Here is a 12,071-nt window from a genome sequence, read left to right on the forward strand (position 1 = left end):
TGACATCAGTGCTGGGCACAGAAAGAGGTAAATCAATGCACATTTCTGACCACACCCAGCTGCACCCATCAGTGATGCTCCTTCTGTCTACACAACATGAATCAACCTGAAGGAGCAGATAGCACCCACTCTTCGTGCTTTAGTCCTGTGCGTCTTAAGTGCTCTGAGGGACGCTTTGAAGGAAGCAGAACGACCACCTTTATATGTAAATTGACAAAATGGCTTTATTCTTTTCATAACGTCTGTGTCTGCCAGTGTGATTTTTTTAATTTTTTTTTCCCCTGAAAAACAAAACCTGTGGATGCTGTTTTTGTCTCTGGACCACAGACTGTATAAAACATCTGTGGACAAACTCATCATCAGAATTTACTTTTTAAAATGATATGTTCTTTCCAAAGCTTTACCTTTCACTAAAAAAAGTAACATCTACTCAAAAACAATATTTTCTAAATGATGGTATCCATATATAGAACAAGTGTAAAGTCTGTACAGATTGATTAAATAATTAATTGATTAAAGTGATTGGTAGTAATAAAAATCACAGATGTAGTCCCTTACGTTTTTTCTTGTGTTTGCATTTTCAGATTTGGCTACAATCCATAATACAATATAATAAAACAGTTTAATATGTTCCAAATCTATTCTATATAGCATGACCTTCCACGGTGTGCTAGTTACCGCTGAAAGAGCAATGTATCAATGTTTCCTTTAAATTTGGTCAGATATTTCTTTATATCTGAACCAGGATTCGGTGGTTAATAGAGGCATACACACACACACACACACACACACACACACACACACACACACACACACACACACACACACACACACACACACACACACACACACACACACACACACACACTATGTACGTGCTCAAAGCAAGGAAGATCACAGGTAAACCAGAGTACAAAGTTTATTGATTGGGGATAAAAAAAGTAGCACACACCAGTACAGCCATTTCCCAGCATCTGCAACAACAACACCAATACAAAGTCATACTCATCACCTGACTGTCTGTTACCTTACGCTCTGCTTCATGTTCATCAGATCAAATTACATCTGGGTTCCTTGAAGGGTTTTATCTTACAGCAGTGACTTGGACAAACTTGACTACAACACTGTTTTTGTGTTTGACATGTTTTCACTCCTCAGCTGCCACTCCAGTGACTGCTGTGTCTTTGTTTCCTCTTCCATTGGCCATGGCAGCTTTTGAGACAACCTCTGCCCAGGTTCCTTTACTCTGAAAGACTGATGGGCTAGCAGGTGTGTTAAAGGCTCCATTTACTTCACCATTAACTGTTTCCTCTCCTGTAGCCCTGACCTCTGATTCCCCATTCACTACCTTGACCTCAGCATCTGAAGCTGCTCTGTCGCTGTCCTCACTGTCTCCTCCATCTATGTCTGTTTTCTCCTCATGCTGGTTTGGTTCAGCTGGCTGCACCACGTGAGCATTAGCTGAAACTGTGGCAGCACTCTCCACCGAGCTCCCCTCCACCGGCTGCTCCTGTTGGCCCTCGCCGGCACTCTCCACTGCCGGGCTTCCTCCGTCCTCAGCTTCCTTCCCGCTTCCTGTTTCTTGATCTGAGCTTTTCTCTCCCCCGTTCACGTTCTCTGAGGCAAAGAGCTTGCCGGTTATGTCGAATCCTAGTTCTTTTGCCACCGCAGCCTTTAGTTCCCGGTGTTTCTGCCTGTACTCCTGGAGCCTGTCACTATGAAAAGAATGAATTCATGAGTGTCTTCCTATCTAACAAAAATCATTAAAATACACAGTTTCCAGTTTCTGTATTAGCTCACTCTTTGCTTTTTTAAACCAAAAAATTTAAAGTATTAAAAGCACTCATATTGCAGAATGCAATATGAGAGTTATAATATAATTTATAGCATTGTAGTTTTTATTGAAATTTGGGGTACTTTCAGAGCTAGACTGATAAATAATGTCCCATTTTGCTCATCACAGATAGAGAAGTATTTGTATATTTGTTGCATGATAAGTAAAAATACATTACACCAAAGATTTGCTAAAATATGTTTGAAACAGTTTCACGATTGCTCGTCAGAGAATCAGAGAACGCAAACAAATTTATAACAAGAAAATGTTCGGAGTGGCACACATCTTGGTCACAGTCCTTTAAATGAATAAATGTAAGGGATTCTTTTTAGTTTTAGTGTCATATCAGATATTATACCCTATCACATAACACATATTACAGTGAATATTTACCTTTGTGCAATCTTCCTGACCCCTGTCAACAGAGCCATTTGTTCCAGGACAGTGTCAGTTGAGGGAGTTAGACACTGAGGACAGAGAGGACAGCGAGATTAATAAGCACACTTAACCTTTTCTTTGTAAGATTCAGGTTAATGGGATCAGGGATGGCATGAGCTCCTGGGTATACAGTACCTCCACTGTTTGCTCCGTGCAATCAGCTCCCGCCTGTCTGAGAGAGCGTTCCGCCTTCACTGCCTGCTTGGTTATGGTGCACAGAAACTCCTTGCTGCAGCCTGTCTGAGAGTGATCCTCTCCCAACTGAGAAAGAAAATAGATATAAGGATGACGTCCACACTCACAACACATATCACTCTCTCTTTCTCTTGCAGATATACTGACCAAGAAGGTAAAAGCAGTGAGGGCTTCTTTCTCGTGGGTCATGGCACTTCGGTAGTCACCTTTGCTGCACATCCACTGCGCCAGCAGGTGCTGACTGCACAGACAAGAAACCAGGTGGAGAAATGGTAACGATATTGGAAAAAAGGACAAAATAGATCAAAGCGAATTATATTACTTTTTTATAAAATATGTCTGCAAGCTACCAGTGGTGTCTTACTTGAGAGCAGTGTGCAGATTTGTGGAGTCAAAGAAGGAAACGTTGAGCCTGAGGGCATTCTTTAAGAACTGCCCGGCCTGATCTCCCACCAGCACCAACCCAAGACAGCTCTGCAAGAAAACAAAGAGATTGTTTATAATCCTATTGTGAAATGCATTTTTTGGGGTGAACCAGAGTGTTGTAACCTACATCCAGTGTTGCGGCGTAGGGATGGTCCTCTCCGTAGACTGTTAGCATTAGCAGACGAGCTCTGAGGAGACACTTCTGCGCCAGGGCAGTCTCCCCTCCAGCAAACATGTACACAGCCAAGAGGGCCTAAATAGAACAACAAAATTACAACAAACACTCACTCTACACACATGACACAGTACATACTATAAAAAACTCCATAGAAATCTGTAGTCTTGAACCCAGGGGTACGGTTCATCTTTCTCCATGGTGACCAGTGGTTTGATTTCCAGCATTGATACCTCCAGCATAGTTGTGCACAGAGGTGAGAAAATCTGGGAAAAATGTGCAGCTGTACTCACATATTGCTGGATAGTGTTTGGATGGTCAAAGCCGAGCACTCTCTCACTGATGATCACTGCTTTTAGCTGGATACTGCGGGCCTTGAGGACAGACAAATTCACAGTGATGACAAGAATCAATGCTCAGCTTTTTGTATATTAAGATATAGGTATTATGACTGGTGGTTTTTTCTCTGCCCTGTTTCCTTGTTTGAGTGAGAGCACATTTGAGTCTGGGAGTCCTTTGAGCAGGGAGGGGCTGGGCACTATTAATATGTAGGTAAAGAAGATGAGAAAGCTCTTTAATAAATGATATCCTATTCAGGTTGGTGCAGTCCTCAGTATGTATGGGTGCCCATGGATAAACTGAGATGTCTGCAGTAACTAAAAATCTTACATTAATGCTTTCTTAATTAGGTTTCCGCTGAGGTGTGTGTGTTCGGTTTAGCTCACTCAGTAACTGACAGCTGAGGAGAAAGGCCCTTTACTCAAGCTCAGATTTACCTTACTTTATTTGCTGGGTTGCATCTTCTCTTTGTTATTTTTGTTATTTTGTTAGTGTCTCTGACACATAAACTATAATGGTGGGAGGCATAATCCTGCATTGAAACTTTGCATTCAAAAAGTTTAGACATATTATCATCAAAATTTTATTAAGGAATGAATCCTAAAATTACTCAATATGCAAGCTCATGTTGTGATATTTTATAAAATAATATTAATAGCTTTGTATGGAAAAGTTTTGTTTACTTTGTTACTTGTAACTAAGATGCCGTTTATATTTTGTAGAGTAGGTACAATATAAGAAATGGAAATCCTCAAGTGCCTCATGTACTTGGGGAGTTTCTGCTACTACAAAATGTATTAACGTAGCTGTGAAAAGTTGCAGAGCAGTAAGCCTACCTCAGCTGCCTTCCCCTGCAGGTAGGCCACCTTGGCCAACAGGCTGTGGCAGAAACATGCCTCAGGGTGTAGGTCATCACACACCCTCCCAAACAGGTAGGTTGCTTCTTTCAGGTGCTCGTGGGCCTGATCCAGCAGACCTTCAGTTTGGAAACACGCACAGTAAGTTTGCACAGGATCAACTTTTCATTCAGATTCTTTTCAGAAACACACATTGACCATTAAGATCACAGATACATGAATCTGCAGCACTTTTGCTAAGTGGCCAGCTCCACTGACCCACCTTTCTCAATTGAGGTCTGTGCAGCACGATATGCAGCTGAAGCATCCACAGTTGGCACGTCAATGTGCTTGACGACAGGGAAGATGTTGAGGATGTCGTCTGGACCAATGGGAGCTTTGTTTTGGTTGTCGAGGAGGTAGTCTCTCAATCTCAACTGGTGTAGACACAAAATTAACATTTTAACAACTATTTCCTGTTATCATACACTACACACTACAGTATCTGTCAGCTAATTTGGCAATTACTACACAGTGTGTATTAAAACATAAATACATATGTGGTATGTGTATCAGTTGATCTAGTCACTAATTTTTACCAGACTAATTACACAGTGAATCCATATTTCAGATATTACCTGTACTCCAGTCTTCAAGCAGAACTCTCTCAGCAGAGAGAGCTTCTGAAGGCCGTAGTGCTCCACCAGGTGGTTTGGACCAGAGCTGCCGTAGAGAAAAATGACAGTTACTCCACATTAGACTCCGAGCCATTCATTGCATAACAAACATAACAAGTGTGAGGCCAGATCAAAGAAAGAGTGCATCCTCACCCGAGGCAGTCAGAGATGTCATATGTTTCAACAGCATCCTGGCAGACCAGGTTCCACAGCTCAGCCCCAGTGAGCGTGCTCCAGGGAGAGCTTTCACTGGCCCCGGCCCCTCGGCCACGCCGCCTTGACTTCTTTTTAGTCTCCTCCCCGACAGGAGAGGCCGTGAAGTGGGGAACCAAAAGGCAGCAGAGGAAGTGACTGACAGCTGCAGAGAGACTGGGCACGTCCACACCCTGCAGCGACATAAGTGGAGGCTTGAGTTCAGTTTATCTACAGTATGTGGATCCACACCTGCTGTTATTTCAACACTGAGGTGTGCCAACATGAGAATGAATGGGAACGCTCATTAAAGAATACTTTAGGGTACCTGGATGAAACTGTTGAACACTCGTCTTGTTGAGCGGATGAATATTTCACCTGTGACTGATCTCTGGTTGAGACAGAGGGATGTAACAAACAGTTAGGAGCGTGATTACATCATCAAGACCAGCTCAAGTTTGACTACATTCTAAATCAAACACACCATTATATGCCTCAGGCGCTCCTTGTGTTCTGACTGGCTGATGGCCTTGAGCACATGCCCCAGATACCGCAGGTTGATGCCTCTCAAATGTAGCATCTGTTTTAAAGAAGCTCCATCCATTGGTGCCTCATTGCTTTGAAGGCAATACTCCACCTGCATACAGACACACACACACACGCACACTTACACATGCAGAGCTTGTTTCATGTTTGCAGTAGATGTGCCTATTATAGTGTGCAAACAATGGATCCACTTACAAAGGCTGGTATCTGGTGTGTGATGATGAAAGCTGCCGCTTCCCTCAGTAACCTCTCCTGCAGCTTTATTGACTTACTTTCACTGGGAGGGACGGATACTCCTGAACGCAAAGCATAAGAAGCCTGTCATATTGTGCTCTAGCAAAAAGATTTGACTGTGTGTGTTAGTGTGTGTGTGTGTGTGTGTAGTTTCTCGTGGTACCTGGAGAGAAGGCACTTGGGTTAAAGCGCATCTCAAACATGATGTTGCTAACTGAGCCCACTTCTTTACAAGCAGCTCGTACTGCATCAGTGGTGCGGGAGTCACCTGCAAGTAGGCAGACATTTGTCCGGTATAAAATGGGCGTAGTTCTGTATGTTTCATTTGCACTTTTTGCCATGCAGTTATGTCTTCTGAATCACGTCTTACAAGCTGTGGCACATTCTTCGAAGCCTCCATTCTCGTCCAATATCTCCCTGGCACGCTGAGTGAACTGGCAATGTCTAAAAATGAGCAAAAACAGAACTTCAGCTTTGTGGACACACTTAAAAAACTGAGTTTAAAAGCGTTTTATTTCATGTAGAACTCACTTGTGCTGGATGAAGGCATGCAACAGCTCCGGCCTCAGTCTACAGAGTCCGTGACGAAAGTTCTTCGGAAGTCCAGAGTCTGAGTGATAATTCTCTGGCCAACCTTCTTTTACACAGCCCTTATTCTCCTTGTCCGCTTCACTGCTTTTACTACTCTCCTCTTCTTCTGCGACTGTCTGAATTTTGGTCTCCACCTCTGGACAGAAGTTGGCGTCAGCTGGGAAGCTTCTGAACACATCCAGTACGTAGAACCTCCCGTCTGCCCCCAGCAGTCCCTGAGCATCCACTGAGGTGAACAGCGGTACTTTGTGACTGTTGGGCGTCACAACAACATGTCTCTGGATAGAAAGCGACTTGGCAGCCAGAGCCAAGTACTCAAGTAGCCGTCTGCGTTGGGGAGACTCTTGGGGTCCTGCATTTACCCCGTACAGCAAGCCTCTGTAGAACAGAAAAGTAAAGACAGTCAGACAAAAATGTCGGCCTCACAGTGTTGCACCACTACCGCCATTGTTGAATAATGTGTCCACAGGGAGTACCTTGCAGCAGTCCCCTGGTCCTGCTCTGAGCCTTCCAAGCCAGGGGCCAGACCCTGAGCGGACAGGCGGACCCCCCTGTAGTCTACAATGGCTGTAGGTAGCGTGTGCAGCCCCTGTAGCCCCTCTATGTTACTGTAGGCCTGCACTCCTTTAAGCTCCAGCCTCTGAGCAGCCCTGCAAGCAGATGATGAGGAAACATTTAAATAATATGTGCCCAAACAATGCTGTTATAAATGTGAAACAAAAAACCTATTTTATGATGCTCTTAGCAGAAACAGAGGGGGTGCCACAGTGCGCTTGTGAATCATTTACAGCCATAACACAATGTGCACAATTAAACGCAAATTGATTTACTGGTCATTGTTATTGAACTTTTGGTTTGCTCTCACCTGCGACCTCTTTCCCCACCAAACATTTCGCTTGTCGCCCCCTGGCTCATGAACAGTCCACCCCACAGGAAGGCTGGGTCCTCAGGGTTTCCATTCACTGGCTCCACAAAGCCATCTATGACAGTTTCTGCCCCCTGAGTCACGGCCCTGACAAATGCACTGTTTACCTGGAAAAACAGGTACAAATGAAGGTGAGAGTTGAGTACCAAGAAAGAGAAGAGATGATCAGAGCCTGATAACTGTCCTGCTGTTGCTTTGAGCTACATTACAGTGTTTTTTAACTCACCTGGAGCAAAGCTCTGTCTCTCTGCAGCCTCTCCTCCAGACTGCCCATGGGCAAACCCCGTGCCGCTTGCAACTCCTCATTCCAGTCTGGAGCCTGCCCATAACACACATAGTCACACGTAATGTCACTGCCAGCAGCACACTACACAACAAATAGCGACAAACAAGTATGCTGTGTAACCTGTGTTGCTGGCTGCTCATCCACTCCAAGTCTGCTGAAGGTGTTTCTGTGAGTGCGAGAGGCACAGGGAGGCCCGAGCCAGCTCAGAGTGTGGTAAGGGGTGGGCATCACCTCGACTGAAGGTAACAGAGGTCTGAGGGAAGAGAAAGAACAAGCTGCACAACCCGAAATCCACTTCACTTACAGTCAGTTATTATGATCATTTTAATTACTTGAATCTGGATTGAACACCTCACCCACTGTTAGGATACTGTAGTAATAATGTATGATAATGTTACCTGTTTTTGAGTGTGGTGAATGTTTGTTTGAAGGCAGGGCTGATATGACAGAGCAGGTCAGTGAAACAGTGACAAACTGAGGAAGACTGTGCAGGACGAGGATCAAACACTTCTTCTGTAGACCTGAGATTAGGAAGGAGGGATTAAAGCCGGTTACTCAGGCAGAATGGACATTATTCTGGAGCCTTTCATACATTTTCTACTACAGTGTACTGCAACCATAAACAGAAAGTAGTTATTTGCAGTTATTTTTTTACCTATTGAGAAAGAAACCTTTTGGACAGGATGTGATGTCACATCGCCGTCCCTCCATTGTCACCACAGTGATGTACAGGAAGTCTCCCTGCAGCTTCCTGTGTCCTGGAGGCGGGTTCCAGCAGCTGAGAGACATGTCCCTCATGTGGCTGCTGGTCTGAAGAGACAAATTCAGACAAGTCAGTGAGTCATTATGGGCTGGCCCAGTGTGAAACACAATTCCAGGTATGTCCATACCTCTGGTTGGGAGCTCTGTGGTAGCAGGGCCATGAGCGGTCTCTCTGTGGAACCAGGGAGGAGGTACTCAGGAGGAGCTGCATCCTGGCTGGTTGTTTCTGTTTTTGTGTTGCTTAAAGAGCGTTTCAGGCTCTTTCCATTTGGTAAGCTGGAGTCTGTGCCAATGATGAAGGAGATTTCAGCACAAGCCCGATTGTTTATTTTGTATCATTGTTCGACCCTGTTGTCTAAGTGCACCATTTGTGTGTGTACCTGGTGTGTGTGCATGTGTGAGTGTCTCCAGTACGCTTGGCGAGCGTCCCTCTCTCAGTGCATCCTGAGGTCCAGACGTTCTCAGCAGCTCCAGCACACGAGACAGATGGAGCCTGGCTGAGTGGGCGGTGTAGGGTTCTGGAAAGACACACGGCCTTATTATAAAGATTACACTGACCTTAATGAAACTGTGAACAGGAACAATAGCCAGGATGCACAGGACAGACTCACCCAGGATAGAGGATGCCACTTAAAATGTATGTTTTATTGGACTAGTAGCACATTAAGAGCATACATTAGTAGGACATGTATTAATCGATGATGCATATTCTCATAGACAGAAATCTGAGAGAGTACACTGTGTACATAATAGCAGATGGGCTGTGGGATAGTTCGTTTCTGTATTCCAACAGCCAGCGGGAGAGTCAGACTAATTGGTTGGCACACAGTTGTAATTTCTGCAACTATAAACCTTGTTATGGTGACTAAGGAAAGGTGAGTCAGCTATTTGCACTGAGCTGAGAGAAACTTAAGTATGTGTGAAAGGGAAAAGGCGATGAAAATATGGGCAGGATTATTTGAGTCTAGTATTCAATATTCTGCAAGAGAGTAAAAACTTGTTGTTAAAAGGCCAGACAACAAATGAATAGTGTGTAAGTTGTGTTGCGTGTTGATAAAAAGCTACTACTACCAAAAATCTCTAACAATTATGTCAATAACTCATTAGTAAGATACCGAATACAGCTGGAATATAAAGTTCTGCTATTGAAAACGCATGCAAAACTGTTCATAAAATTCATGCTACAAATGAAGATTGGAGATGTAGATTTACAATAGATTTACCAAAAAAAAGTGTCAATACCTTCCACCAGGCGAAGCAGAGCTCCCGGTTTCAGCCCCTTGAGGCTTTGCAGTTCTGTGAGGGGGTCAAGCGCCGTGCCAGCAAGCACCAGCGACAAGTTAGAACGTGGACACACCTCATCTCTCGAAAGCAGAGTCATTACTGCGTCTTGAACAAGCCAAAATCCACGAACCTACAAAGACATGTGGTTTAACACAGCAGGTAATGCCAAAAATGCAGATTACAAACCTGCCTGTAAAAAAAATCCCTCTCTGTGAGAATAGTCCCCACAATACACAGAAAGATTATATATATATATATATATATATATATATATATATATATATATATATATAAACACATATACATGGAAAACCACATAGAAGATAGAAGAACCTGGACAGAAAGATAGATAGAAGAACATGTGAGTACAATTTTGAATATTTATGACACTGTGGTTTGTACCTGCAGCTCAAATGGCTCTACACCTGCTCCCTGGATCTTCACAGGGAATGATGTGTCCTCATCTTGCTTAATACCAACAGCATCTTTTCCACCAGCCAGGCCAGTTGCATCTGTTTGATGGAGAAATCAGAGAAACAAAACTAAGTGAGGATAATCACAAAGCCCTGCAACCAATGGGTGAATAGTTTCGGTTGTTTTCCTGCCTTCTGCTTATTACAGGCTGGGATTGTTTCCCAATTCACTACGACCCTGAAAAGACTTGAGCTGTTATAGAAAATGCAATGAAAGAGTGAATGAATTATAATAATGTCTTGTCACGTTCAGATTCCATCGCCTGTTCTTTGCTGCAGAATCGAACAAGAGCACCACTCTCCTCTAAAATGATCTTGAGCTGAACTGAAGCGCCTGTGTGTGTGTGTAAGAGTGCCTGAGGGTGAGAGTGAATTTACGCAAGAAAATGTCAAAGAAAGGGAAAGTGGGGTGTGTCAGTCTTTATATACACACACAAACACAAACACACACTCACATACACATGCAGAACCAGAGAGAGAGCAGGATCCAGCGTGTTCTTTAACCTGAAGTGTGACTAAACCAGTTGCATTTGCATACTGGCCTTCATGTCATCTCAGGGTGAAGGGACAGCCACACCCAGAGCAGGCATGTGGAGACAGCAGAACGCTAAAACACATAAACTAACATACCCATAGCTTGGCAGCAGAGCGTGCCTGCATGCACTGATGCGTGCACATGTTGTATGCACAACACTTTTGACATGAATGCGACAAAGCAGAAAATTCACTTTGCACTAATCTCTGAAAACAGTAGTTCATTTTACAATAAATCTCCAGTTCTTGTTGTCAACCTGGGATTACTTTACCACTGGAAAGCACCCAAAAAATAGCTTCTCTGCTCCTGATTGGATGGAAGAAGGTCCCTCCTCTCTGCAGGCTCAGAGCCATCGGCGTCTTTCCTACTAGAGCTACAGAATACAGTATTGTTTTCAGCCCTGACAAGTTTATCTTAGCACTGATTTGGCTTGTACCACAAACTAATCCCTTTCCTATATGTTATATAACAACGGTACAAAAAGATGACTTTCAATACATTTAAATGTCAGCGATAACATCCCTTTGAGGGGTACAAATGCCTCACCTCATCTGAAGACTTGCCAAAACAAACTCTACCTTAATTCAATTATTCTGTCTTGTAAAAGGGGAGTAGCAGAGGTTACAAAAGGCTGAGAGGCCCACTTGAGAGTGTGGCAAAAGGAGAATCTATTATAAGGTTGATAAGGTGGTTGGCAGGTAAGCAGGCAGGAGGTTTTTGATTCTGAATGAACAGCAAGAGAAGTTGTGTACAGAGATTTGAATAAAAGCTATTCTTTGTCCAGAGAAGTTACACTTTCGGGTTTACTTGAGCGCGCGTGTGTGTGAGACTAATGTTTACCATAAAGTTACAAGCAGATTCTCCAAATGACCAGACCAGGTTGGTGAAAGCAGAAAGAACAGCACCAGCCATGTTTCAGATCAGCAGTGCAGTGCTAAATGTCCCACCCTCCCCACATTCTGTTGTGAGGGAGGCACCGGACGAAAAAAGAAGGAAGAGGAAAGTGCAGAAGAGAGACTGGAGAGAGGAGCATAAAAAAAAAAATAAAAAAAAGACATCGCTGAGATTTCTCACCAGTTTTGGCCTGATTTCTTCCCCCTCCTCTCCTGACTTTGTCCTTCATGGCTGTGTGCTGAAGTTTTGCTTGAGCTTCCCTTTTGTGTGCTGGGAGTTGCTTCCCCTTGAAGTCTCACTTCAAACTGCTGGAAGAAGGCACAGGAGGGGGACAGAGAGTGTGTGGAAGTGAGCGGCTGCACTGACCGAGAGCCCAGTAGAGTGAAAGTAAGCGGCAGTCTGTTCACTGTTGTGACTCCTGCCCCTCTC

General features: G+C 43.9%; 1 protein-coding gene across 1 annotated transcript; it reads right to left on the bottom strand.

Annotated features, from left to right (window-relative positions):
* Positions 1–901: 901 nt before the first annotated feature.
* LOC139203529 (clustered mitochondria protein homolog) lies at positions 902–12,071 on the bottom strand. Its single transcript, XM_070833322.1, has 28 exons — positions 11,823–12,071; positions 10,143–10,252; positions 9,699–9,870; positions 8,837–8,974; positions 8,585–8,739; positions 8,350–8,504; positions 8,093–8,215; positions 7,815–7,947; positions 7,635–7,727; positions 7,349–7,515; positions 6,960–7,133; positions 6,424–6,861; positions 6,263–6,336; positions 6,056–6,160; positions 5,854–5,954; positions 5,597–5,749; positions 5,441–5,503; positions 5,074–5,306; positions 4,882–4,966; positions 4,527–4,680; positions 4,244–4,383; positions 3,362–3,442; positions 3,021–3,146; positions 2,832–2,941; positions 2,615–2,708; positions 2,408–2,533; positions 2,228–2,301; positions 902–1,715 (listed from the first exon to the last, which is right to left on the bottom strand). The coding sequence occupies exons 1-28, from the start codon at positions 11,869–11,871 to the stop codon at positions 1,148–1,150; spliced, it is 4,194 nt and encodes a 1,397-aa protein (XP_070689423.1). The 5' UTR covers positions 11,872–12,071; the 3' UTR covers positions 902–1,147.

Source organism: Pempheris klunzingeri, chromosome 7, assembly GCF_042242105.1.
Source record: "Pempheris klunzingeri isolate RE-2024b chromosome 7, fPemKlu1.hap1, whole genome shotgun sequence".
In the NCBI taxonomy this organism is placed as follows: domain Eukaryota; kingdom Metazoa; phylum Chordata; class Actinopteri; order Acropomatiformes; family Pempheridae; genus Pempheris; species Pempheris klunzingeri.